General features: G+C 41.5%; 2 protein-coding genes across 2 annotated transcripts in view; one reads left to right on the top strand and one right to left on the bottom strand.

Moving 5' to 3' along the window:
- Positions 1-9,157, top strand: part of sfxn1 (sideroflexin 1) — a 10,618-nt gene extending 1,461 nt beyond the window's left edge. Inside the window, exons 2-11 of the mRNA XM_087849101.1 lie at positions 714-883; positions 977-1,147; positions 1,442-1,540; positions 1,659-1,734; positions 2,004-2,089; positions 4,011-4,138; positions 4,225-4,274; positions 4,479-4,528; positions 6,738-6,785; positions 6,931-9,157. Of these exons, the coding sequence (XP_087705227.1) occupies positions 720-883; positions 977-1,147; positions 1,442-1,540; positions 1,659-1,734; positions 2,004-2,089; positions 4,011-4,138; positions 4,225-4,274; positions 4,479-4,528; positions 6,738-6,785; positions 6,931-7,027 (969 nt within the window). The 5' untranslated portion in view covers positions 714-719 and the 3' untranslated portion in view covers positions 7,028-9,157. The remainder of the gene's footprint in view (positions 1-713; positions 884-976; positions 1,148-1,441; positions 1,541-1,658; positions 1,735-2,003; positions 2,090-4,010; positions 4,139-4,224; positions 4,275-4,478; positions 4,529-6,737; positions 6,786-6,930) is intronic.
- atp7a (ATPase copper transporting alpha) lies at positions 9,002-27,826 on the bottom strand. Its single transcript, XM_087849096.1, has 23 exons — positions 27,559-27,826; positions 26,139-26,269; positions 24,479-24,983; positions 22,358-23,140; positions 22,023-22,235; positions 21,771-21,934; positions 21,438-21,599; positions 21,251-21,327; positions 18,726-18,948; positions 18,252-18,485; positions 18,044-18,135; positions 15,975-16,102; positions 14,937-15,091; positions 14,712-14,846; positions 14,436-14,630; positions 12,871-13,053; positions 12,561-12,774; positions 12,323-12,469; positions 12,100-12,242; positions 11,726-11,929; positions 11,288-11,405; positions 11,079-11,181; positions 9,002-10,980 (listed from the first exon to the last, which is right to left on the bottom strand). Exons 2-23 carry the CDS (start codon positions 26,256-26,258, stop codon positions 10,704-10,706), a joined length of 4,575 nt encoding a protein of 1,524 aa, XP_087705222.1. The 5' UTR covers positions 26,259-26,269; positions 27,559-27,826; the 3' UTR covers positions 9,002-10,703.

Below are 27,826 nucleotides of genomic sequence, written 5' to 3'. Positions count from 1 at the left end.
ATAGTTTCGGCCAGTTTCTGGAAAACGTTGTAAATGTGAAAAGGAGCTTTAGTTCAGTGTTATTATTTCATAATTACTTCACAATAAGGTTCATAGAAATGCTTTGACCTGTTCGTCCTGCCTTTCCATGTGAGGCATTAACTCAGACTTGAGACTGCTCTGAACACTAGTAAAAAAAAAACAACAACTTTTTTGGGGTCTGTATGATGTCATCCACATGCACCTGCTGTTCAGACCTTCTATTTGCAAGGGGAAACCAATGAGAAGTTCGGTTGAAGGGAGTGAAAACATGTAGAAGGTGGTATTAAGTGGGTTGTGTACCAATCAGATTGTTGGTGAATCAATTTCCAGCTTCTCCGCTCCACATGTTGACACATCCTTGGAAAAGGTACTTCGAGTTGCCCGAGATGCATTAATCAGAGTGTGTGTGAGAATGTTTGAAAGCACTTTGGCATAGTACATGTCTGTGTGTGTGATTGAGTGAATGGGACTTGTGGTAGAAACCACTTTGAGGGTTCAAATATAGCAGAGACACGGTAGCAGTCCATCCATCTATTTTATCAATGCCCAGGATTATTTCAAACTGTGACTCATGCACAGCCACTCTGCTGTAGTCCAGGAATATAAGTGTGGAAACGAAAACGACTATGATAAGTATTACCATGTGCAAAATCGGATACATTTATTGCACCTGTAACGTTTTGTTTCCCCAGATAAAAATGGCAGCCGAGCTATCCACTTCCATAAACATCAAGGAGCCCCGCTGGGACCAGAGCACATTTGTGGGTCGGGCTAAACATTTCTTCACCGTCACAGATCCCAGGAACATTCTCCTGACAAACGAACAACTAGCACACGCGCACAAAATCATCACCGATTACAGGTAACCAGCCCGCCCAGTTTTTCAGAAACAGGCTGTAAACTCACTGCCGGTGTAAAACGAGAAATATGATTTTACACGCTCGCTGTCTTGCAGGGAAGGTATAGTCTCTCCAGGGCTGACGGAGGATGAACTGTGGAGAGCCAAGTATGTTTTTGACTCAGCTTTCCATCCCGACACTGGAGAGAAGATGATCCTGATAGGCCGCATGTCGGCACAGGTTCCAATGAACATGACGATCACTGGATGCATGATGACATTTTACAAGTAAGATCATGTGCGAGTTAATTATCACAGCCACACCCAGGCCTATTATAGCTTCTTTTTAAGCAGCAGAGCATGTCATCGAGGGAAATTCACACATGCTGGTTTAAATTTAGCTGCTAAAGTTTCACAGGGCTGGTGTAGTGCATGCAGCTTCGCTGTTTTGGCTTATAGAAGGAGCCAGTGTTATTGGTGCTTGTTGGGATGACGGCATTCCCACACAGGAGAGTACAAATATCTGTTTACACCCAGTAATTCACATTTTTAATGATTTAAAACTGTATTTTCAATTTACAGGACAACTCCTGCTGTGCTGTTCTGGCAGTGGATCAATCAGTCTTTCAACGCAATAGTGAATTACACCAACAGGAGTGGTGACGCTCCCATAACGGTCGGGTAAGAGGCAGCTGCTTTGGCGCTGATGCCGGCACATATTAACCCCTTAATTTAACAGTGCTGGTGTGGATGGTGGTTTTTGTTTGTGTGACGTGACCGGTGCCTCTTTTGTTCGCAGTCAGCTTGGCACAGCTTATGTGTCTGCCACCACGGGGGCTGTTGCCACCGCTCTAGGACTAAATGCACTAACAAAGGTATCAGTTCATCTAACCCCATCCTACATCTCCTATTAATGCTTTGACTTCAGACATGTGGGTGTGCTGGTATGAAGTTAGCCACACATGAATTGTTTCTCACTGAAAGCCCATGGTGTTTAGAGCATCACGCTCAGTAATCATGTTGTCACGCGAGCTTTTATTTGGACTTTGTGGCAGAAAGGCCTTTCTGTAAAGCATCTGAAATATTGGTGTGAATTCTTCAAGCTATGTTTACATCCGAGCTTCCTCCTTTCCTCCCGCTGCAGCACGTTTCACCGCTGATCGGACGGTTTGTTCCATTTGCTGCTGTAGCTGCTGCTAACTGTATCAACATCCCGCTGATGCGACAAAGGTAAAGATCACTGGTCTGTCCATCTGTCCATCCACTCTTAATGCAATATTTATACTAAAGATTCGCTCGGTCTCAAAGATGAACTGATTAGACTCAGTGTCATACCTCCGGTACAGGAGGAGCGACACACTGGCTTGATGACATTATTTAAACCGTCCCGAGTTCTCCTAACTGCAATACTTTTGTGCTATAATGAATTGACAACTTGAGAAGAGCAGAGACGTTTCATGTGTGTTAATAGTGTCAAACTCCAAGTTGGTTCCGAAACATGGCCAGAACATCAAGTTACTGAACCCTGGGCTCAGTTTGTTTTGATGTTCTGATGATTTGTTTTCCTTTCTTCAATCATTAGACATGTCATACAGGAGTAGTCATAAATGGAGAACACTGTACCTTACTGAAATGATAATGAATAATCAAGCAATCAGAGCTGTTTCATGTTTTTATAAGGACAATGCTATTTTGATTGTCTCTTCCTCTATCTGTTGCTCTTTTTCACAGTGCTGCTCCTGGATGGGTATTAAAACAGTAATTAATGCATAAGCAGAGCCCAGAAAGCTTTTCTCTGGAAACGCACACATTTGGGATGTCTCTAATTGTAAAAAGAATCGTTAAAACATCTTTTTTTTTTTTCTCTTTTTTGGAAAAAAATAACAATGCAGGGAAAGCAGAAATATTTCCTGGATGCTTGCAGCAGGTCGTTCGCTGCTAAGGTCCCGCATGGATTCTTTATTTGGATTCAATCAGCGTTTCAGATCATAAATCCACTGATTGTGAGGTGCTGCTACTTGGGTGTCACCATGCTTTAACGTCTCAGCAACTTCAAACTTAAGAGCCATTTATTTTCTTTCCTTCTGAATATGTTGAACAAGAAATGGGAATTTTCCTTAAACTTTCACATTCCATTTTTGTCATTTGATATCTCGACTTCTTCTTGTTTCCTTCGTTTTAGAAGTTCTGTATGCAGGATAGCTAGCTGAGTTTGGGAGTGACTGCTAATCTCGGTAGCGCAGGGGAGAAACTACTACTATTGCACTACAGTATTCTACCAATGATATAATTTTGTTATGGTAAAAAAATCATATCTCCATGCTTTTGAAAATATGATTTCAAGATATAAAGTTTAAGAAAATAAAATTCTGTTAAGCTTTTGGGGCTTTTGCGTCTTGCATGGCCTCCTCTACACCATTGGATAATCAGGTCCAGACTTTACTATAGAACTGTTAACATGTTCTCAGTTTAAGAGACATGACTTTGAGTGATATTTTTTGGTATTATTTGGATAGGAAAGTCTTTTAAGATCATAATTCATGCGTAGTATCTGTAAGCAGTAAGTAGAAGGCTACTGATGGAAAACCTAATGTGCTGTCGTGCAGACAAAGGTGCTAAGAAGTGCAAAAAGGTTACTGATATAAATGCTAATAAGCAACTAGTTAATGACTAAAAATGTGTAGTTTGCTATAAGGTGTCATTGTTCTGTGTTTTCAGGTCATACACTCAGATTTCCATACTTTAATTAAATCATAAATATTTGTCTGTTCATTGCTGTTTCTGATGTATTACTATGAAGAACGGGGAGTTCGTCCATCTGTGTGAGGAGTCCCCGTGATATGATGAATTCATACATGTGCTGTTCATGGTTTACAGCATGCAGTGAAACTGCATTCAGTGTTTTCACTTTTATAAGAAAACTTCAGTTGTTTTCATGAAAAACAGGTTTCCTGACATTTAATTTATCGAAGTAAGATGCATTACACAGCCTCTTCCTCCACTTTATTTCCCAGCTGTTGCTGTATTTCATTTCAGTTTCCAGGTTCTTCAGCAGGAGCTCTTGTGCATTTCCATGCATATTATTCACAGCATTTAGCATTCACAATCATCTATCTCCAGAACTGTTACCAGTTTTGCTTGTTGTCTTCAGAGAGCTTCAGCATGGTATACCTATAATGGATGAAAATGACAACAGGTTAGGAGAGTCATCAAAGGCTGCGCAGCAGGCGATCTCTCAGGTTGTGGTTTCCAGGATTCTCATGGCTTCTCCGGGAATGGGTATGGAAGTGTTTTCTCACTTTAACATCTGGCTTCAGATATTATTATTAATTTCAGAAATAAAATCAATTTTCCTCTCTTTTCAGCTATTCCCCCATTTTTAATGAACCATTTGGAAAAGAAGGCCTTTCTGAGGGTAAGCACACGCCGGAGTTAAGACAAAATATGAGAAATGCATTTGTTGCATTAAATGTCAGCAAGTTAGACGATCTAACTGCCTAGCTCCTATTTATGATCACATATTAGAGAGACTAAAAGCCCCGAGTGCACGAGGCCGCTCTCGGATTCTCTGCCGCTTTTGTGCCTCTCACTCATCTTTTTTCTGCCTGGCCTTTTTCAGAGGTTCCCATGGATGAATGCACCTATTCAAGTCAGCCTGGTGGGATTCTGGTGAGTTGCCAGAGATAGTTCACCTGATACGTTCACCATCATGTGCAGTCTTCTTTTTACTACAAACACCCCACAATCATAACATAAGATCACACTGATGATAAATGCTTCCATTCACAGTGTAGTGTAATGCCCCTAATAAAATGCCCTCATAAAATTTGTTAGCTCAGTGGATAACGATATGAAGATGCTTTAGTGCGTGTGTGGCTCAATAACTTAATTATTTTTTACATGAAACTGAATCTGCTGCTTCCTTTTTTTTCTTTAATGATGACTCGCACCTCATCACCCAGCTTTTCACTTTGTGCTTCCTACTCGGCGTTGCCTCACAAGCCCTGGGTGCGACCAGTTAAAGTCTTGTGTAACTCACATGACTGTGATCAGGACCACATTCTGCAAGCTAATCCACAAAAATGGGGAAGCAGGCTCCTTTTAGGAGAACGCTAATTCACACACTTCCACAATGTGTAATGGAAGTTTACTTATATGCTTCATTACTTAAATAATGTGCAGATGTTTCTGCACCCACAAGGATGAAATTACAGTACACCTGGTGTTTATCAGTGCTTTGTGCTTTTGGTTTACAGATGGTGTATATGCCCTCCATTTATGCTGACTTTCTTCTCATTGGCTGCCCCTCGTAAATTGAAGGTGTGACATCACCTGTTAGTTTCTAGAGTCCCATTTTGAAGCTTCGAGATGAACGTTTTTGTCGCTGCCACCTTGCTTGCCAGAAAATGGATGTGACACGGACTCTGGCTCTGATTGATAGCTAGTTAGCTCATGAGTGTGTGACTTCCATATCTTAGGTAATCCTCCATTTTGAAACATGGTACGACCGAGATTTACAGAATAGGTTTCATTTTTTTATTTGATGTGCCCCTAAAGAAGTGATTGATCCCATAACCTCAGCAGTGTTCACAGAGGTCAAGAATGAAAGCTTTTCATGGAGATTTCTATAATCAGAGCTATCGCCATCTGGTGGCCTTCTGATAGAATTGAGGTTTAAAGCTCTTCCCCCTCCCTGTGATGTTATAGATCAGGGGTCTCAAACTTAAATGACCGGTGGGCCGCTGCTGCAGCTGTCATCTCATTGGAGGGCCACTTTAGTGTTCAAGTAGTAAAAAAACAACAACGAACCAAACAAGAAAACACCCACAAATATTGTCTTGTTTGTTTGTTTTTTAAATTTCAAATACTTTTGCCCCCCTAGGCTGCGTGATTGAGACCTCTGTTTTAAGTTATAGGTGGACAGATTGATCCAAATACCAATAATTTCAGTACCAGCACTGGTATTAGTATCAGACTGATATCAGTATCTCCCCTCAATAAGCTCCCGATAAATGGACATTTACATCATTTTTTGAAACGATAACCTTGTTTTATAGAAGCCTCCACCATCACAGCAGTGTGTCTGTGTAAATGTGTGAGTTCATGTGAACAGTTTGGTCCATTCTTCCTTACAGCGTTGCTTCAGTTCATTCAGGTTTGCGGGCATTCATTAATGCCACAATGTCACAGTATTTCAGTCAGACTCTGACTCGGCCATTGCACCTTTTTTCTGTGCTTGGGATTATCGTCCTGTCACATGACTTTCATGACTTCCACATGACTCTAGAACACTTTGGTATACAGATGCATTCACTGTTAACTCAGCGACTGCAGGGTTTCTACAACCTGATGCTGCAAAACAGGCTCTCCAAATCATCAGCCCTCCACCATCCTCCCTGACAGCTGTTATCAGGTGCGCTGGTATGTTGTGGTTGAGTTGCTCCAGAAAGCTTGAGGTTTGTTCAGATGCAACTTTGCAAACTTAAGCTACCATGTTCTTTTTAAAGAGAACAGGCTTTTTCCTGGAAACCTGTCCAAAGACACCATACCCGTTCAGTCTTTTTCTAATTGTGCTGTCATGAACTTCTTAAATTCACATGCTGACTGAGGCCTGCGGAGTCTGAGACGTAGTTCTTGGGGGGCTTTTGTTACCCCTCATCTATACTAAGCTGATGGGGCATTGTTATCACCTGGCCAGGCGGTGTGGACACGCAAGTTTGCAAATCCGATAACTTGAGAACCAAGCAACATAAGAGCTTTGAATTGATACCATAGGTTTATCTATTAAAAATCTCGGACAAGTTTGAATCTCGGTGAGCTCGAGAGGCCTTTAATTTAAAAACATGTGAGCTCATCGTTTCCGTTTCTTGTTTTTCAGCCTTGTGTTTGCCACACCACTCTGTTGTGCTTTATTCCCTCAGAAAAGGTGAGTGAACCATTTTGAAGTTATTATGTGAATATATGCAGAGTGTGCATGAGTCTTTTTCTGCCCAAAAGGATGCATTACATGCCTACATTGTATGCATTTGACCCATTAACCCCTTTTATTTATTTTTTGCCCTCTAATCCAGCTCTATGTCAGTCAGCCGCTTGGAGCCGGAGCTGCAGGAGAAAATCCGTGCCAACCACCCAGGAGTGGAGAGGGTTTACTTCAACAAAGGGCTATGAGTGTGTGCAACCCCCCCCCCCATCACCGCCCAACCTCATCCGAACACTGCCATAACACAGCTGCAGGCTTGCTCCTCACGTCTCTGCCAGCTCTCCTCATTCAGTGTGCCAAAGTTAAGTTTTTCTCTCCTCACCTCCACCGCTCCAGATGGATATCTGAGGACTCCCTCTCGCTGTCAGCCTCTTTGTAATGAGCTGTTCACGTTTGTCAGTGATTGTAGAGTTTACTGAAACTGCTGAAGATGTTCTCCAAGCGGGATTAAAAGTTTGATGTTTATCTCGACAGATGTTTAGTGGCCCATCGTAAGGTTTTCTTCTGTGCCATATGTTTTGATTACTTTAATGTCTGTGACTTGTTGATCTCATGTTGCCATGAAACCACTGTCACATCTGTCTGCCCGGCGGTTTTTCTTTTTTCTGGTCTTTATTCTGACTAGTCAGATCTGATTACATTTGCCAAATCTGTACTTTTTAAACCTCTGTCAAGGATTTCAACCTCCTGGCATTCACTTTAACTCACCTGCCAAATGAGTGATACTAAACAAGCCTTCTCCAGGGATACACCCTTTAAAATGGGATGTTATAACAGGCCAGCACGGTGCTATTTCATGTCTGAATAATCAGTGTTTATTGTTCTATTTATTCTACTTGCCAGACACGTGTGAACAAACCACTCTCTGGCTTGTTGAAAAGTATTTTTCTGCCTCTTTAGTGACACAGAGGCTGTGTTCAGGAACACTGACAATAAATGTTAAATTCATATCAATCATTTCAGAAAAAACACGCTGGTTCTCACTTCTACCAAGCCCAATTCTAGTATGAGAGATCTGATTACAACAACACAAGGTGGCAGAAGTGTTTTTACATCGTTATATGCATTTAGAGTGTCAGATATAGATGTTGTAGATGTTATAGACTTCTCATGGATGCTATTTGTCAACGCCATACCTAAATGGTTCATCTCGCTAACACTCTGCCTGCTTTGAAAACTTCAAACAGTAACATTTCGAGTCCGGTGAGTTTGAGGAATGCACAAACTCCCAGCCAAAAAGATATCTGAAGCAAAGACCTCCAGCGCCCCCTTTTACTTTATCTGGTAAATGGTAAAAATGGCCTGTATTTGTATAGCGCTTTACACAACCAGTCATCCAACATTCACGCACACATTCACACACTGGTGATGGCAAGCTACATTGTAGCCACAGCCACCCTGGGGCGCACTGACAGAGGCGATCTGCACCTCAGTCATATCAGCACATGCCATGACCAAGTTCAAGCCAAGCGAGCTGATAAAGCAGGTAGATTTTACGCTCTATACTTTTGTTCTGCAGTCAGGATTCAGATAATGCGTGTTTGGACACAGTTGATTAACCTGTTGTGTCTAAAAGAATCTGTCTGTAAATTATTGTAAACTCACTTTTGGTGCCAGGCCAAGCACATCACCGGACATTTCTAAAATCACAAGTGGGAGAAAAAAACAAAACAAAGATTAACTCAAAGCAACAAAACTCACACCTTTAACCCAACTCAAATGTGTTTCTAGAACCCAGCGTGCATTCAACAAAAATGAAATGCTTTTGAAATATTTACAGACTCCTTCCCATATGATGTAATTTTTTTTGTGAGGTGTTTTTAAATGTTTAAACTCTGTAATCTCTTTGAATTTATCGCTGTAAAATTACAATTCTAGATTTTCAGTGTTTTCAGAGAGACGCCCTGGAGCTCTCTCCAGTTTATTTGAAGTAAACATTTGTTATTCTCGTGTTCATGGTGACTGAATGTAGCACTTTCCAATTCCAGCTGTTTGCGGTGTGTCTAGAAAAGCACAATGTTGTAGCAGATTTCCAAATGCTGCACATTTTTAGAACCACACCGATTTCAGTCCGTGCTTGATCAGTTAACTCTAACAATTAAGAAAATTCAATTTACCAAATCAAATGAAATTTCAACACAGCCAAAGCGAGACTAATCAACTCGAGAGGAAGTCATTTATAGCTTGCATTAATAATTTTTAAAATACTGTGACAAAGAATGTTTTCTGATTGTTTTGCAGTACACTGGGGTGATGTAATGTTTTGACTAACCAGATGAAATAAACTTGATAAAATCCCACAACGAGGGTCTTTGTTGATCCACAGTGCCATCTAGTGGCTTAAAGCAAAAACAGCAATGTGATGTTACGAAAGCATTTTTATTCTAAAAGGCACACAATGTTCAGAAGAACGCGCAAACATGGACACAGATATCTGAGGCCTTATGGACACTTGAAAAAGGCATTGCACAAAAACAGCATTCTGGCAGAACTGACCAGACCAGAGTGCATCATGGGGAAGTGGCAGGACGTACTGATGTACTTATCATCAGGAGGAAAAGCAAGAGAGAAATAATTCAGAAACCAAAATAGCTCAACTGTTTTCTAATGATTCACAACAGCAGTGGCTGTTCAGCATCCTCCTCAGATCTGATGGGATCTAAATAGTACTGAACTATTACTATTATTCTTCAGCGTTTGCTTCTCAGTAACTTGTTTGGCGGACTGCTGGGACACAGCTGTGTTTACTCTGTTCGTGCTGAGTCTCTTTGATCAAGTGCAACAGCATCAATTCTATTAAAAAGGAAAGAAAAAAGCTGAGAAAGTGACAGCCTTGCATTAACGACAGAAACACAAGAACAGTAACACAACCTTGCTTACTGCAGACACAAGGAAGTTCACGACGGCATTTAGAGTTCAGCCATTTCAAAACACAAGCCTAATTGCAACAACTCATAAAGACATCCAAGAACATCATAATCCATGTAACAACTTCTGCTTCACTGCAACAGCAAACAATCTTCACATACATTGACAGATGACTGACTACAGCTGGAGCAAGTTGACGCGTGCTGAAACTAGAGCTTAAATTGACCTCTGCTCACACTTTGTGAAGATCAAGTCCAAGATAACCTCTGAATGCTGCTATCTTTGGAATGTGTTGGAATATGCCGAGTGGCACTTCAACTGGCACTTTAGGTAACACTGACATTCACATCTCACTCCTTAGTTTTGCTTAACAATCCCTTTTGCAGCTTGTTATAAAGTTTTGATGTATAACTTTTCTAAGCAATCACACATTTTTTGGGAATGTCAAAATCATAATTTACATTTGGATTCAAGAACTTCATGTTTTACATTGATGTAGTGAAAAAAAAAAAAGATAAATAATAGTATAAATAGTTTGGAATATAATTATACAACACTTTTCCATTTAAGGAAGATTAACTAAAATAAAACTCTACTGTGTCCACTCTTAGGAAGGGCACCACTGTTTAAATGTCTTTGGATAGATGTTCAAGATTGTAAAGTTGCAACGATGATCACAGCTCTGCTTCCTGGATGTGGCACCTGCTTCATGGCTCTGAAGAAGCTGACACGGGAGAGTTGTGGATTGTAGTGTCAATGGGTTTGTCTAAGAGTGTCCCCAAGAGCGTAACCTCAACAAAACCCATCTCATCATAGTCTGAAGAGTGTGATCAGTGGGTTGAGCTAAAAGAAAACAAGGGAAAGCTTTCTTCACGTAAACAGTGCTGCCCTGAGGGCACCTACAGCAGATGGAAGGGCCATTATTCAATGTAACCCTTTTGACTTAGCATGGCACAGCCTGGAATAAATGCACTTTCTATTGTAAGCTCCTCAGATTCAACACAAGTCATCATCGTGGCTCGCAGCCTCCCCGACCAGCAGCGAGTGTTTGTCGGGGTCGATGAGCACAAAGCTGTTGACTGAATGCTTGTCAGAGCGCAGCGAGTTGATTGAGGCTCGACTGTAGTTGACGATGCGGTCTAGCAGACTAAGTTTGGGGGACGGGCGACGCATCTCGCCCATGCCGATGTGGACGCTGACGTCAGACAGGCTGCCCTGCCGCCTGCTGGTACCCAGTCTGGCCTCCAGCTTCTCTGCAGTGGGTTTAGTGTAACTACATAAAGATGAAGGGGATAAAGTGGACAGAAGTTTTTATGAATTAACACAAAATACACACAAAATACTTCAACAAAACCCCAAATATTTCATTACCATTTAAGTAGAAGCGAGGACAAAACCACAGAGACGGATGACAGCGCCATGGCAGCAGAGCCCATCCACGGCTTTAACACCAGGCCGATGGGAAGGAACACCCCTGTAAATAGATGAGGTTCGTATTTCCACAGAGCTCAAAGTGATTTCACTATGATACTAAAAAAGTGGAGGACCTCACTCTGCATTCAGCCCACCAAAGAACCTACCAGCAGCAATAGGAATTCCAACCAGGTTGTAGATAAGAGCGAAGACAAAGTTGATCCTGATCCTCTTGACGGTCTTTTTAGAGAGGTCAATACTGCCGACCACATCCAGCAGGTCATTCTGAAGACAAGAGAACAACACTGGGTAAATGAGGAGGGCGTTAATAGCAATTTGTGGCAAAAAGGTGAAAAAGTTTAAATGCTTTAAGTAAAATCCTCTCAGCACAAAGCTTTAAAAAACAAACAAAAAACCAAAACAGATCAACTGTTTTTATTTCAGTCTACAAGGTTTTTTATGTTAGACTTTTGTTTCTCAAGTTGGAGAGTGACTGGTGACCTCTGTGTCTGCTGTGTTGTCTGCATGTGATTCACATCATGCTAAATATCATCTGTGCTGCTTTATGTTACAAAACAGACACCTTTGTCGGATCAGATTCTCACCCTGATCAGCACCACATCTGCGGCCTCTATGGCCACATCTGTCCCAGTTCCTATGGCGATGCCCACGTCAGCCATGGCCAGAGCGGGCGAGTCGTTGACGCCGTCACCCACCATGGCGACCCTCTTTCCCGCCTGCTGCAGCTGTTCCACTTTGGCCACCTTGTGGGAGGGCAGCACCTCAGCGAACACTTTCCTGATGCCGACCTGGTGGACAAAAAGCAGAATGATGAGCTCAGAAATCAAACACGTGTTGGGTTTCCAGCTTAATATGACATTAAAGCAGAAAAGCAAAAAATCGAAGCCATCATCTCTGTTACAAAAGTCTAATGATAGCATCAGTATTAATCAGCTCTTCATTCGTCTGCTTTGCTTACCTGAGCAGCAATAGCCCGAGCTGTCTTGCTGTTGTCTCCAGTCATCAGCACAACTTCCAGACCCATGTTGGTCAGCGTGTGGACCGCCAACTCAGCCTCTGGTTTCACTGTGTCTGCTATGGCTATCATTGCACACAGCAGGTCTATGCACAGAAAAAAAAGGTTTAAGTTTCAAGCAGTCAGAAAGTGAGAGAAAAGAGTAAATTTTAACATTGCTACTCACCGTCTACGGCCACCAGAACAGCAGTGCGTCCTCTGCGCTCGTGCTCGATCATGGCTTCGTCGATTTCAGGTGTGACTTGCAGGCAGTTCCTCCTCATCCATTCCCTGTTCCCAATCAGGACTACATAGGTGGCTGTCTGAACCAGGCCTGCAAACAACAGCGAGAAGGCATAAAAGCAAGTGAAACACAACTTTACAGCAACTGTAATCGTGCAGTAGGAATGCACTTCCAAACATACTTTGCGGCTGTGGGTCCATGATGAGTGGATGGGAGCTGGTGCATGTCCGGCTGTCGCTGATCTGGACTAGGACACTGTTGCGCTGGTTGTTGTCCTCGCTGTCACTGTCCAACTGCTTCAGCAGACTCTCCGTGTTGCTCACCTGACATCGGATGCCACAGCCCGGCACCGCCTGAAAGTCCACGCACGTGCCAAGAGACTCTGTGCCAAGCTCCTGCACGCAAATAACAATGGATCAACATCTTCCACATATACATACTGTAGATTATCATTCATCTCACCGTGGGGTCAAATCTGATGAAAGGCAAACCTGTTTGCAGTATTTGGTAATAGCGGCTCCCAGCGGGTGTTCACTGTTGTTCTCAGCTGTGGCTACAATGGCCAGCAGGCGGGAGCGAGGCATCTTATTCCCCTCCACCGCGATCTTGACTTGAACAACCTTTGGGGCCCCATATGTAATGGTGCCGGTCTTGTCAAACACCACAGACTGAACCTGCATATGAAAGATAATATTATAAGTTATTTACTTTATGACCCCAGAAATGATATCAAAATATAAAATATTTTTATCACCTCCAGCATTGAGAATTTAATTATTTATTCATGTGTCTCATCTTTTAACAGTCTTTAAGATTTTCTTTTAGATTTTTTAACAATTAAAGCAGGAGATGGGAATTTTTTTCAGAATAACAGCTCTCAAGCAAATTAAAGAATGTGGAAAAATTATTACAATTCATGAAACAGAAAACTACAATATAAAAATACTGTCGCCCTCAGTGCCACCCCTCAGGCTTCTAGTAGATATACCTACTGTATCAATTTCAAAATCCTACAGCACCTTGTTCTCAGAGAACTCTGACCTTGAGCTTGCGGTCACTGAGATTGTAAACTGAGATTTTTAGTAGATACACCTATGGCATGAATTTAAAATTCCTCATTCGAGTTATCGCATTCACAGACATAACAGGGTGATGATAATACCCTCATAACCTCCTGAAAACTGGGGGGGGAGAGAGAGAGAGAGAAATCTTCCCATTGAACATTTTTTGTTTGACATTTTCTTTGTGATTTCCTTCCTCTTTGCAGCTAAAAGAGGCCACCCAAACACATGACATCAGTGGAAAACCCGGGATGTCCTCTACTTCAGCGGTCTCCAACCTTTTTTGCGCCACGGACCGGTTTGTGCCCGACAATAATTTCACGGACCGGCTTTTAAGGTGTCGCGGATAAATACAACAAAATAAAACTAGTACCAGTACCGAAAAAAATGAAGATTTATTCATAACACACGTGAAAAGACCCAGAAAAACTGAGTTAACAATAAAGACGATAACAAAATAACGCTGAAAACCGATAAAAACCCTGAAAACCATTCACACCTGAGCCTCAACTCTCACGGACTGGTACCAAACGACTCACGGACCGGTACCGGTCCGAGGCCCGGGGGTTGGGGATCGCTGCTCTATTTAGTACATCGGAACTTAGTAGGGTAGCTCAAATAAGTCAAAAGATATAGACCAACAACAAATGTCCATTACAGAAGACATAAACGAACAGGCTGGTTTTCAGGAGGATCATACCTGAGAGGTGAAAATAACCCACTAAAACAAAAAATACAGTAAATGCACTTGTGAGGTCTAAAAAGATCATTTTAGATGATGGAAATAAATCACTATGCATGTCACGTGAACGAATAAGTGCATACATGTGGCACTACATCGATAAATCAAATTTAATGCATTCAGTCTCACCCATCTGATATCTGCCTGCATTTATATAATTATAATTTTATTCAACGTGTTAAAACTGACAGATGCTTTCTCTATATAACCGCCTGGCTAACACAGAGGTGTCAGAAAATCATCATTAACACACCTTATGCGCCATCTCAAGTGGCTCTCCCCCCTTTATCAGGATGCCGTTTTGGGCTCCGACCCCTGTGCCCACCATGACAGCTGTCGGGGTTGCCAAGCCAAGGGAACAGGGACAGGCGATGCATAACACGGTTATGGAGGCCTGGAAGGCGAAGCGAACCACAGCCTCAGTCCTGGAAATGGATTTGTCGTAACCCTGCGTGAAGGAAATGATGTTAGCTTTTTTTCCAATTCATAAAAATGACATAAAACTGAAGTAAAAAGGAAAAGAACTCACAGGAAAGTACATCTCCACCAGAGAGAAGTTCAAAAAGCCAATGATGATCCAGGCGATCAGGGTAAGCACAGATATGCCAACAATGAAGGGTACAAAGTAGCCACTAATTTTATCTGCATACTGCTGGATGGGAGCCTAAAAATACAAAGTAAAAACATAAACACTTGTACAGCGTTACTCTCAAAGCTGGTATATACAGTGCACAGGCCAAACCATGTAATTCACCTTTGAAGTCTGAGCCTCCTCCACTAGTTTGACAATCTGAGACAGCGTAGTGTCCATGCCAACATGTGTAGCACTGACGAGCAGAGAGCCGTTCTGGTTAATAGAGCCTGCAATCACCGAGCTCCCGGGCTTCTTCGTCACTGGCATGGCCTCACCTGGAGTCATAAAGCAACAGCTGGTCAAAAAGCTGCAGTACAGGTAAGAAAAAAATAAACAAAAACCCCCCCAATAATATTTGGTTTGGTTCCCATAGCAAGTTGCACTCCAACCAGATGCTTTTGGCCTTCTGGAGAAAGGTTTTAAGGTCAGACAAGACAAAGACTGAGCTGTTTGACTACCTTGACAAGAGGTATGTTTGGAGGAGAAAAGATAAGGCTTTCGCATCTAAGAACACTGTCAAGCATGGTGATGGTAGCATCGTGCTTTGGGCAGTTTTGTTGTCAGTGGATGCCATGTAACAATAATAAAATAACAATAAAGGAATTCTTCACCTTCCCCTGAAATTAACAGCCAGAAACACACAACAAAACTGCTTCTGGAATGAATGAAGCAGGCTAACATTAAGCTTCTGAAATTGTTTTTTCTCAAAGTCTCAACTTCAACCCTATTAAAAAATTTTGGATTATGCTTAAAAGTCAGGTCTGTGCCAAGAAACAAACTAATTTAAAGGAACCCTACCAATTCTGCCAAGAGAGGTCAAATGTCCAGGAAGAATTATGCCAAGGTTGTTGATGGCTACCAAAAGCACCTGGTGAGGTGCAACTGGCTGAAAGAACTAAATATTAATTATAGATTAGAGAAAATCGAAAATAAATCTAAACTTATGAACCAAATTCTTGTCTTTTTAAAGTAATAAAAGATGTATCCTGTACAATCATTCCACCCTAGAAAAATAACATTTCAAAGAAAGGATTAAAAGCCCCAAATGACCATGAGATTCATGCCCACGATGAGCATAAGTGACCTATTAACACTTTTTATAGACATCCAGCACCAGTCCATGCATAGATACAGGTCCTACAATTAATGATGACCAACCTGTGATGAGGGACTCATCGGCCATGGAATGTCCTTCAATGACCCTCCCATCGACTGGAAACTTTCCCCCAGGAACGACTTTGACTATATCACCCCTCTGAACCAGCTCCACATCCACCTGCTCCTCACTGCAACACACAAACATAAAATAATGTCAAACACTAATTCTACAAAACTACTATAAAAACAAATTCATTTTTGACACTGAAAAAAATAGTAAGATTATTAATAATAATGATACTAGACTGTTTAGGAAAGGCTGTTAGAAGACACACAAGATCAAAATTGTCAATTAAATCTGACACTAACTCTGGAAACTCCCCTGCTTTTTTTTTTTTTTTTTTTAAATACACCTTTAGTTATGCTGTTGTCTATTTCAACACAGGGCTCTAGAGTGTGACCAATTTGGTCGCAAATGCAACCAAATTTTTCAGTGGTGCGACTAAAAAAAAAAAATTTGGTCGCACCTGTGCGACCAACTGTTCGGGTAACAAAAAAAACAAAATAAAACATCTCTGCAACTCTCCGTGTGGTCAACAACAGACACACATTATGCCCCTATCGTGGACTAAACCAATCAGAGATAGTCAGGGGCAGGACTTCTCTGATTGGCCGTGGTCTAGTTGAAAGTGCAGGTGGAAGAGAGAGGTGAGTAGTCTGAATAAGGCGATATCAATTCATTAACGGATTCCACACAAAGACGTAAACACAGAGCGGACCCGACGCATCAGAATCAGCTTTGTCTTTCTTGGCTTTCTCACCCGACGGCTCGTACATGGATACGCTGTCGGAGCTCTGTGTTTACGTCTTTTGTTGCGCTGATTCTGAGCTGCAGGTTTTGTCTCTCTCCAACCAAAATTCGCCGAGCCAGCAGCAAAAGAAGCAGCAAACTACGCTTCACATTTGATCAATGTCATCATGAATTCCCTCTGACTTTTGCTGTTTTGCTTCCACCACGATAAAAATTACACTTCATACACAGCTCTCTCTCTCTCTGTACTTCAAGAACAGTATACCCATCTCAAATCTCTGTTTTCTGCATTATTCATTCGCTTATTACCCACCAGTCTACCCTTGTTTACAGCGCTGTCTTTTTCTCTTTTCACTTAAATGACCTCGGACAAGAAAGTCTAATTTTTGCTCTTCAATACTGAAGAAATTTAAACTTCTTAAAATTATGCAAAATTGCAAAACATTGCAGAATATTTTTAAGGTTATCTGTTATAAAAAGCCAGACCAGGAAAATCTCCTTCATGTTTTTCTGTGTTTTATTCTCAGTTACTTTCACACAAAGGCATCTGCTGTGATGTTCACAATTCTGATGAAGTCTCACATGTATCAGTACTGATAAATGATCAGAATTATAATATTTCTGACTGTCTGAGGCTAAATTGAATCAAATCAGGACTTTGAGAACCGGAATCAAATGGATTATAGAAATCAGTGATGATACCCAGCCCTAGTGAGCAGCCTAGGCCTGAGAGAAGTGGATGTAGCTGTGGGTAATAAGAAAAGATGAAAACTATTGATAACTTCTTTGTTAAGTTAAGGCCTGATCCGTCTGAAATTTATAGCCAGTGCTCTGACACGGTGCCATCAATCTTTGAATGCTGAAAAAGCACAGTGTATCCAGAAAACACATTATATGCTGCAATAAATGCACTGCCCAAGAGTCCCCTCTCCCCACCGCCTTTCAGCAGCAGCAAACATGTCGTCAGAGGAGGCCAAGATGATGATTAAGTTTAACATTTTCTACAATATTGACAAAGCACTTTAAGCACAAGATTGTTAGTTAATCATTTAGAAATGAATATTGTCTGTATGGACTTCCCCCCCAAAGAAGGTGCACATGTAAAACTGCGGTGTTAAGCGATGCGGTTGAAAAATTTGTGTGCGCCTAACTTTTGTGCCGGTACGCCTAAATTTTTAAAGTTAGGCGTACCGGTGCACCCATGGCAAAAAGTTAGTCTTGAGCCCTGCAACAGGTACTCTAACTGCAAACATTTCATTATGTTGTCATTTAAAACCAAGTCAACATGTGAAAGGTGAGGGCAGAGAACCAGGAGTACCTGAGAACTGAATTATCACTGCCGAGAGTGACAACTGTGGCCTCAGTGGCTTGTAAAGACATCAGTTTGGACAAAGCCTCAGAAGTCTTGCTCTGGAAGACGGCACATAAAACAATTTGACTTCTTATACATGTGTATCGATTTGCAGACTTTTCAAAAAAGTAAAGTTACTTGAAATGTCACAGATATTAATAAATATGAGCTAAACCTTGGCTATCTGTTCCAGCCAGCGTCCCAGAGAGATGAAGACAAAGAGCATAGGCGGTGTGTCGAAGAACGTGATGGGATTGACTTTTGCCTTCTCCGCTATGGCCACAATTAGGACAACGAATGAGTAGGTGAAGGCTATGGTAGTGGCCAGAACAATTAGCACATCCATGTTGGCAGACTTGTGTTTCAGGGCTTTCCAGGCTTGAATGTAGAAGTAGCGACCCCCAATAAACTAAGGAGAGAGAAAAAACAAAACAGAAACCATTAATATGACTCCACGAAATTAATACTACTATTACTATGACTACTACTATCACCAGTGTGTGAATGGGTGGATGACTGGATATGTAAAGCGCTTTGGGGTCCTTAGGGACTAGTAAAGCGCTATATAAATACAGGCCATTTACCATTTACTACTACTAAAAGTTCCCTATCATGTTTCCTGGGAGTGAAGTTAATCCCTGTGATTTACCTGTACAGGCAAACAAAACAGGAAGGAGAGGAGGTTCATGATGGAGAGGCCTGGGAGCAGCTGTCTCTCCAGAAACATGGTGGAGTGGTAGCGGTTGCGGTCCTCTGCCGTATTGTTGTGATGATGTGAAACTGTCATCTGGTGGTCCATAATAATCATGTAGGTCATCATACCCATCACAGGCACACAGAAAACCAAGCTCACAAGGAAAGACTTCCTCCACCTGAGCAAGGGAAGATAATATTCACTTAGTAACAGATTTTTTTAAAAAAACAAAGCAAACATATGCTGACTTTAATAATCATAACAAAAAGAACCAAGACACAACTCTCTCACAGCCAGTATGACTAAACAAAACTACATTCATACACATTTGGAGCAATATTTTGTGGGGCGATATTATAATGATATTTATTAAATAAATATAAAGGCTCTGGGAATACTACAAACAACAGGGCTAATCTCATGCACCAAAACCCTGAGATAATGTTAGTCGAGCCAACTTACATTAAATCATCTCAACTCAAAAACCATTAAACACTGGTAACACTTAGCTTGACAAAGCAACCTCCTAATTCACACCAAGCTAATGGCTCAGCCACACAAGTTAAAATAAAATAAAATAAAAAGGGTTGCTCAGAGCTTGAAGGTCTTACACACTCACAATGACTTTAGATCGAAAGTTGAGTGAACAGGTCGCCTCACAGTCTGACTTGAACTGACTTGAATCACTCAGAGAGATTGTTGAAGGTTTGACAATAACTGCAGTCTAATTTATAAATGCAGACAGATGCCAACATGTTGCCATCAGTCTGATTATGTTCCTATAGTACAGGAAGGCCACTGAGTATCAATGTCAGTTAAATTTCTGCTGAATGTGTTAATATTTCTATCTTTAGTGCAACACGTGTGATTTTCAACCACTTAATAATAATAATAATGGATTGGATTTATATAGCGGTTTTCAAGGCACCCAAAGCGCTTCACAATGCCACTATTCATTCACTCTCACATTCACACACTGGTGGAGGCAGCTACGGTTGTAGCTACAGCTGCCCTGGGGCGAGGCTGCCATATTGCGCCATCAGCCCCAACACCAGTAGGCGGTAGGGTAAAGTGTCTTGCCCAAGGACACAACGACCAGGACAGAGAGCACGGGGATCGAACCGGCGACCTTCCGGTTACAGATACGCTTCCCAACCCCCTGAGCCATGGTCGCCCACTTATCACACTTCACTGTTATATTATCAGGAACAGATTACATGTTATTGCCAGCTTGACCCCATACAAATGCAGAATGCTATCAGCCTGCAGTTGAACGGGGTCTGATATAAGACTGATACCAGACTGACCCGGTCTTATGACGCCACTTATGCCTGGCTTTCAAGCCAGTGTTGTACGGTTAACAGTCTATCTGGAGGAAAACCTAAATAAATAAATGAAGTGAGATAACATTATTTTAGATAAAACAGATAATAAAGTTTACCTCTGCTGATGAAAGAACAGGTGACAAATCGCAATAATTGTTACTGCAATACTCAGCATATTTCAAAATGTTAAAAAGTGCAATAATATGAAATAGTAAATGAAGTAGTGTGATAACATCGTATCATGAGGTGTCTGGTGATTCCCACCTCTATTCAGTTCCTAAAATATTTGATCTCTGACAGCATTTTTGGATGCTTGTAGAAACCACAGGTTTGCAGGTCTTATTAGTATTATTATTTTTTAAACAGCTTTTTATAAAATGGCACGTGATATTATTTAAAACAGTGCAAATCAAGTAAATGGCTTCAAAGTCATAAAAAATTTGAATAAAGAAAAATGACAGTTATATGCTCCAGGTACGACACATTGTACCGTATCCTCAATTTTGCCCCGCAATTTTCAAATGAATGCATGTGCAGCTGAGTGTAAGGTCAGTGTTACAGCTTCTGCTCCCATGGGCATGCGAGAGGTCGCTTGGATCTGAAGGACGTAAATAAGAGAGGGACTAAAAACAGGGCTCTGTCCCATGACCTGCAGCAAGACACGACACTACAATGCTTAATTACGCATGCACCCTCCAAGTGGACTTGGCCTTCGTGGCCTTGCATATAAAATGTTTTCCCTCAGCTGAGAGTGCTTTTTAGAGCTGAATATGAAAATAACCTCCTCTGAAGCATATTACATGTGCAGCTTACCTTAGCTCGATTACCTTATTGGGTACAAAGAGAGCTACATTTGTGACACTGACAACTAGCTTCAAGCTCAACATACCTCACTAACTGATTATTTTCAATCCCTAGTATCACTCTCTGATAAGTTAACACTTTACTGCCTATAATGGCCTAAGCACTTCACTCTACAAAAAGATTTTTCTTAGGAAAGTCAGATAAACGATCAAGCCAACATTCAGATGAACAAAAAAGAAAAAGAAAAAGAAAAAGTTTGAACACCAGACTCATGTTCCAACACAGTATGGTAACATACATAACTACACAAACAACAGGTTTTTAAATTGACAAACACCAAATGCTGCTTACTGTCGTATCTCTTTGCTGTGGTCCAGGTGGCTGGCAGTGCGGTCCCTCTTTACCAAAGACGCTTCAAACCCTAGATTCTACAGAAAACAAACTCCTGATGAGGCCTTTAAAGACTTTTATCCAGACCAATGAATTAGTAAAAGTATAACTGAACACATGCATAAATAAACAGAGGAAGGCGTAATACCTCAATCAGCTTGATGATGTCTCGTGGTCCAATAACTTCAGAGTCGAATTTAATGTGTGCTTTGTTGGTTGCCAAGGCAACAGAGGCATAGATAATCCCCTTTTCTTTCATGAGGTTGGATTCAATTTTGTGAACGCAAGAAGCGCACGTCATTCCCCTGACCTGACAGAAGGTGAAGAGGAGCAGACAAGCAGATGAAGAGGTAGAAAATAATGAGAATATGAAGGGAGGAATGCACCTCATCTAGTGAATTCTTATTGAGAAATGTTTGTTTATGGTTTTGAATGCATGCATTAATGAACATAAAGTCAATGCAGCCTCACAGTGACTCACCACTAATTCAACGTTTCCACCTGAACCTTCATAGTTCTCCATAACAGAGGCGGTGAAGCCCAGCTCCTTCACGCACTCGGCTACCTTCATAGGATCGGTGACTTCAGGGTTATAACGGACCTCTGCTTTACTCGCCATTAGTGCCACCAGAACAGAGTAGATACCTGCACAACATCACAGATTTTCTCTTTAGTTCCTAAGGAAAGCCAAAAAATTATCCTATCAAAAAACCCCCAAAAAACTTTAACACACCAGGTTCGTTCTTGAGATTTCGCTCGATGTTTGACACACAGGAAGCACAGGTCATCCCTCCGATCTGGATGTAGCATTTAGAGTTGGTTTCTCCACTAAGTCCCTGGGGGGTTTCTTTGTGGTGGTCACTGTCCACCTCTTTACCTTTGACAGGTGCTATACTTGAAGACTTCGATGAAAGAGGATGTGGCGCAGGCAGCAGAGAGTTGGTCTCTGTTTACAAGAAGATTTATTCATTAATGATGCTAATTTTGCTCACTAGCCTCTAAAAATAAAAGTGCTCTAGGCCTGAAACCACATGGGTAATTAAATGCCAACATAATCGGTCCTCTTACCAGGCAGAAAGGCATCAAAGCCCATGTCCTCTATGGCCTCCCTCAACTCCTCTGGTGTGGTCAGCAGAGGGTCGTACTCAAAGATCCCTTGGTGATCAGTCAGAGAGACCTCGGCTGACATGACCCCTTTCTTTTGGGAGATCATGCCTTCAATGGACTGAACACAGGAGTTGCATGTCATGCCCTCAATGTGGATATTCACTACAGATCCCAGTGGCTGATTAAAACAAGGTTGCAAGACAGCAGGTTTAGCCTGGTTTGCTCCTGTAGGCCATGATGATGACGGTGGTAAAGTGGGAGCAGGTGATGTGGACACAGGACTGAGGGGACCGGAGGAGTCCCACGGTTGAGTCTTAAAGTTTCCTGGAGGCAGTGCTTCAATTGCCTGCTGCAGCTGAGTCACTGTGACCTTTTGGGGGTCATAGCAGATGGAGGCCTTCTCGTTCTCCAAAGACACCTCCACAGAAGACACACCAGGCAGCACTGAGATATTGTCCTGAATGTTGACCACACAGGAACGGCAGTGCATGCCTTTGACCCTAAGCGCGACGAGCGTGGTGTCTATGAAGATTTCAGTCTCCTCTGAAGTCTCAGATGGCGACGAAATTGTTTGTTTTTGAGAATCAACAAAGCGCTCCATTTCACTGGGGGACAGCTGCAGGGAGCGGGGCTTAGACTTCACAAAGGCCTTGAATCCAACCACAGTAATTTGATCAATGATGGTTTGGACACTGAGGAGGTAAGGCAGGTAGACGAGTGTAGCTTCCTGAGACTCTAAAACAACTGTGGAAGAGATGGAAACAGGAAAGTTAAAACAGAAGCACAAAGCAAATAAAAACAAATGAAATTCTTTGACAAGAAGCGGAAGCCACTGTGTGTGAAACACGGACAAAGATGTTGGCAGAGAATCAGACACACAAGATACAATCAATGTGAGATCATTTTGATGGTCCAGCTTAAAGCTTCAGGAGACAAAGCCTTTACTTCACTCTGAAGGCCGTTACACACTGAACATGTTGCATAAAAACAACACAAAATTCCAGATCTGAACTTGGCCTACATACAAACCAAACACGTTATATTTTTGTGGAACACTCATCCTCAAAAAAAAACAAAAAAAAAAAAAAAACACGGACTGTGACCAAAAAAAAAAAGAAGTTCATCCTGATGTTTCCGAAACAAGAAAAGAAGGAAACAGAGATTCTGGGTTCATCAAATTCTCACGAGAAAGCAGCAGCAGGGACAATATTACGCTTTGATCTAGAAGTTAAAACTGTATCACGCTCACTTTCGTACATATTTCAGGATGTCAGTGGGGCACTTTGAGCTCTTTTAGCAGAGATGGGACCACGCTTGAAGAGGGAGAGATAATTTCATTTCAGAGAGACGATTATGAGCCAGAGCAGTGTTTAGCCACGGCGGCACTTGTTGCCAAATATACTGATCTGATTGGTCAGATCTGTTTATTTGGATCCAAAACATCAGAAAGTTAAACTACACATCCTGTATGAACGACTGCAAAAAGAATAGGTGAGCCCAAAAGATATTTTTAGCTCACAAAATATTTGAATGGATTTTACATGTCCGGAGTTGTCTTATGCCAAAAACCCAGGGTTAATAAGTATGAATACCATGCAAAAAAAAAAGAATCCTCTCCAATACTGAGCTTCAGGGCAACAAACTACAAAAGTTAAAAACTGACTTCGAAAAATTTCAAATATGCATAACTTTTTCTGTTCTTTTTTTATAAAGGAAAATAAATGTCATCATTACTATAAAACTGCCCTTTTTGCGTCAGTTTGAAACAAATTTTACAGAGCAAACAGTACACTGACAGGCTGTGCAAACAACCACATTGAACACAGGGATCATGCTGCACTCAACCACCATAATCCCGTCTACAAGTCATTCTTTCCAACCAGCCGGGATTTCATGAGTCATAATCATATCACACTAAACAATCTCTACATGCTGAACCTACAGACAGCCTCGCTGATCCACAATGACATGACGCCTGAGATGTAGGACGTGCAATTCAGCAGTCGTGTTAGAACATCTCTTCCAGCTCAGACTGTAAAGTTATATATGACTGTAAGTTTGCAAATGGGTCGAGTACATCACCTTTGATCTTTTGAATCCCTTTGAGTTTACCAATCTTTCCTTCAATAGTGGTAATACAGGAGTGACAGGTCATTCCTTCAATGCGCAGCTTAAGGATGGCCGCTCCACCTCGCGTGGTCTGAGATGGAGAGGAGGTGGGGTCTTTTTGCAAAGGGCTGCTCGGTGTGGAGATCTCCGGCGGTGTTACGCTGGCCACCGCCTCACTAAGCTGCTGCGTGGACGTCAGGGAGGGAACAAAGGTGACGGTGAGGCCCGTCTGTGGCAGGTTCTCTCTGACATCCAGCACTCCCTGAATTTGTGATAGTTTCTTCAATGCTTCCTGTTGGGCTGTGGGTGTCATGCCCGAGGTGGAGACCAACTGGATATCAGTAGGGACTGGTGTGGCTTTGCTGGAAGCTGGCAGACTTGATTCAAAGCCCATGTCCTCAATGGCCTCTGACAGAGACTCTGGGCTCTGATGGCTGGGGTCAAATATGACAGTTGCATTCTTGCCCTCTAAAGACACCTACAAAAGTGGAGTTGAAAGAGAAAATGTAAAATGGAGTAAACAAAATTGGAATAAATGCTAAGCTTAACCTTAATATGCAATATAGCTACATTTAAGATGTGGCTTCTATTTTATTCAAGCAACAATCAGATTTACCTCCAGTAATACTCTTAAGCACTTAATGCCGGTTCAGAGTTAATTCCGATACTACGAAAGGGATATTTTTGGTCCTGTGTAGCCATACAGATTATTTAGATTTTATTATCACCTAATGCTTTTACTGTCTTGTCTCAGAACTAAACCTTTATTAAAACAAACAAACAAAAAAAAGAAAAGAAATGCATGACTTTGGCAAGCTTACAGCATGTGCTGTCAGCATGATCCCCTCAGCTCTCACTTTAGCAAGAAAGAAACATGTGACACATTGAAGGCATCACCTGACTTGGCCGTAAGTTAACCAGCAAGTGAGTGAGTAAGTGTGGCTGCCTGCAGGGTTAACCTTTATTCTCAGAATAAAGGGGAAAAACTAATCCGACAATGACTGTTCTACTAAGAACATAAAATAAATCTATTTACTCTTCGCAGATCATGTCTGTATAGATTAATGTATAATAATCCAGGACCTAAACTGTCTTAAGACACAAATGACATTTTCTGTGGATACACACAGAGAATGTATTGAGCTGATGTCACAGTCCCGCAAAGGGCAGAGCGCTATCTGGAACACACTATTACATTATCGTCTCATTTACCCTCAGCCTCAGGGGTAAACACACAATAAACAAAACAGCAGGCCTCAACTATTGCAATTAAACCCTCTCTCATGGCTACATCGATGCTACTTGGCTCTTAATCAGATGAGCGAGTCCCGAGGGGGTAAGATTAGGGTATCAATCAGGCCTAATACGGGTGGAAGGAACCTTTAGTTAATATACTTTTTTTCTTTATGAGATCTAATACATGGTTTTAAAATACTTGACCACTGTTACAACATCTAGTTATTTCAGATCCTGTAGTTAAACAGTAAGTATCACGAGGGAAGTATTGAGTTAGCAAAATGTTATTATCAGTTCCTCAACAAAGACTGCTGCATGACATTTAAACTAAAAATTTATTAAAACAAAATTCAAACCCACTAACCACCACAAACAGCTCTAAAGAGCCCGCGTTTACCTTTATATGCATCACTCCAGGAAGAGACCCAATGCGCTGCTCTATGGACTGGACACAAGAGCCGCAGGTCATACCCTCCACTCCAAGAGAAACTGAACACAGGCTGCGTTTCTGTGTCATGACTGTGTTTCCTAAAAGAACACAAGAAAGACAATGGTTTTCCCACCAAGTCTTCGCTTTGAGGAAAAAGATCACGAAAGCTGAGTAGAGAGAGACGGGGTAGTTCTTCTCAAAATGACAGTTTCGTTAATGTATGGGGCAAACACAAACACGCATGCAAAACTAAACATACACGATGCCTTATATTACCAGTAAAGTGTTTTTAATTTTTTGATTTTAAATCAAGACAGCCGTCAGGGTTATCTTTGCTTTACTAAAATAAAAAAAGCTTAACATCAGATATAAAAATTGCTCAGCTTAAAGTTCGCCTGTTTTTAAAAATGTGTCATCAGGGTGAATCTCCATTTTTATTTCTATAGCAAGGTTTGAAACTGTCAGAAAAAGACAGTAGGGTGATGTTATCCGATGTGCACAGGTGGTCTGCAGCTTTACAAAAACTAAACTAAATTTTGTGACATGCAGTTGGTGCTTCCAATTCTGGTACATTTACTAGACAAAGAGTGGAAACAAAACAAAGTTTTGTTTGTACAAGACGAGTATTGTTCCTGTACTTCCTTCCTGGCATGGACTAATCAGGTTGTCCAAACATTGCCGTCGAAGGTGAAGCTTGAAACAGGATCCCAGTTTCATTTGGCTTACAATAACGTTCGTTTCGTTGATGGGCTGAAAACATATCTAAAGTTCAATTTTTGGTGGATAAATAATGTTTAACTTAAGTATAATCTCTGTTATCCCCTCCTGGGCTTTGAGTGAATACTGTCACACATACAGACGATCACTTACGGATCTGGCGCATAAACAGCACTCTTGGCTGTAGCTATAGCCGTTTAAAATCCCATGAAACGGATGAGGCTCTTAAACCCTCCTCAGATCGGATCCGTTGAATGACATAAAGGGACTCGTATGACAATAGAGAAAGACCCGGGCCACGTTTAGAAAAAGCGAGACACCGATGAACTAATCTAGATAAACGTTAGGTTAACACAGAAGAGGTAACTTAGTGAATGTTTGTAATGCTTTTTAGAAAAAGGTCAGTTACATAAAAAACGCATCAACTACAATGGAATGCAAAGTATTTGTAAAGCTAGTTTGGTGACTTGTCAGCCGTACGAAAAAGCTACTGATCCCTTTTGTGAGCAGTATTTGTAACAGAAAGTATCACCTCCACGGAGCTAAAAATACCAAAAATATTATCCAATATAAATATAATCTTTTTAGGATTATATAGGAAACAATTCCGTCTCTTACTAGTTACAATGCGGCCAACGTGACACCACAGAAATATCTGAGAAAAACTTACCGTTTCAGTTCACAGCGTGAAGCAAACTGTTAGCCACAGGCTAGTACTTGGCTAAGTTTAGCTAGCAAGCTAACTAGCTGGTATCTACTCTTCATCCTACGTTACAGTCAACAAAGCGGACACGTCGCTGCATCGTGAGGACTGCTAGAAATAATTGACAGTGCTGGATTGAGAGTTTTATTCCTCTGTTATCACAGAACTCTGCTATGTGGAGCTGATTTTGTTGCGTCTCCTCATGCTGACGTGACAGGCGGCTGCATTCCTGTTT

The sequence above is a fragment of the Neolamprologus brichardi genome, chromosome 2 (genome assembly GCF_056152115.1).
Source record: "Neolamprologus brichardi isolate AB-2024 chromosome 2, ASM5615211v1, whole genome shotgun sequence".
NCBI classification, from domain to species: Eukaryota; Metazoa; Chordata; class Actinopteri; order Cichliformes; family Cichlidae; genus Neolamprologus; species Neolamprologus brichardi.
Note: the sequence above shows the minus strand (reverse complement) of the source record. Positions and strands in the feature narration are given on the sequence as shown.

What these genes read in the sequence shown, in the direction of transcription:
- atp7a (XM_087849096.1), bottom strand. Translation starts at nt 26,258, where the DNA reads ATGACACAGAAACGCAGCCTGTGTTCAGTTTCTCTTGGAGTGGAGGGT. An exon ending in AGGAGGCTCAGACTTCAAAG is followed by an intron (nt 14,847 to 14,936) that starts GTGAATTACATG and finishes TTGTATTTTTAG; the next exon opens with GCTCCCATCCAGCAGTATGC. An exon ending in CACTTGAGATGGCGCATAAG is followed by an intron (nt 13,054 to 14,435) that starts GTGTGTTAATGA and finishes TTTCATATGCAG; the next exon opens with GTTCAGTCTGTGGTGTTTGA.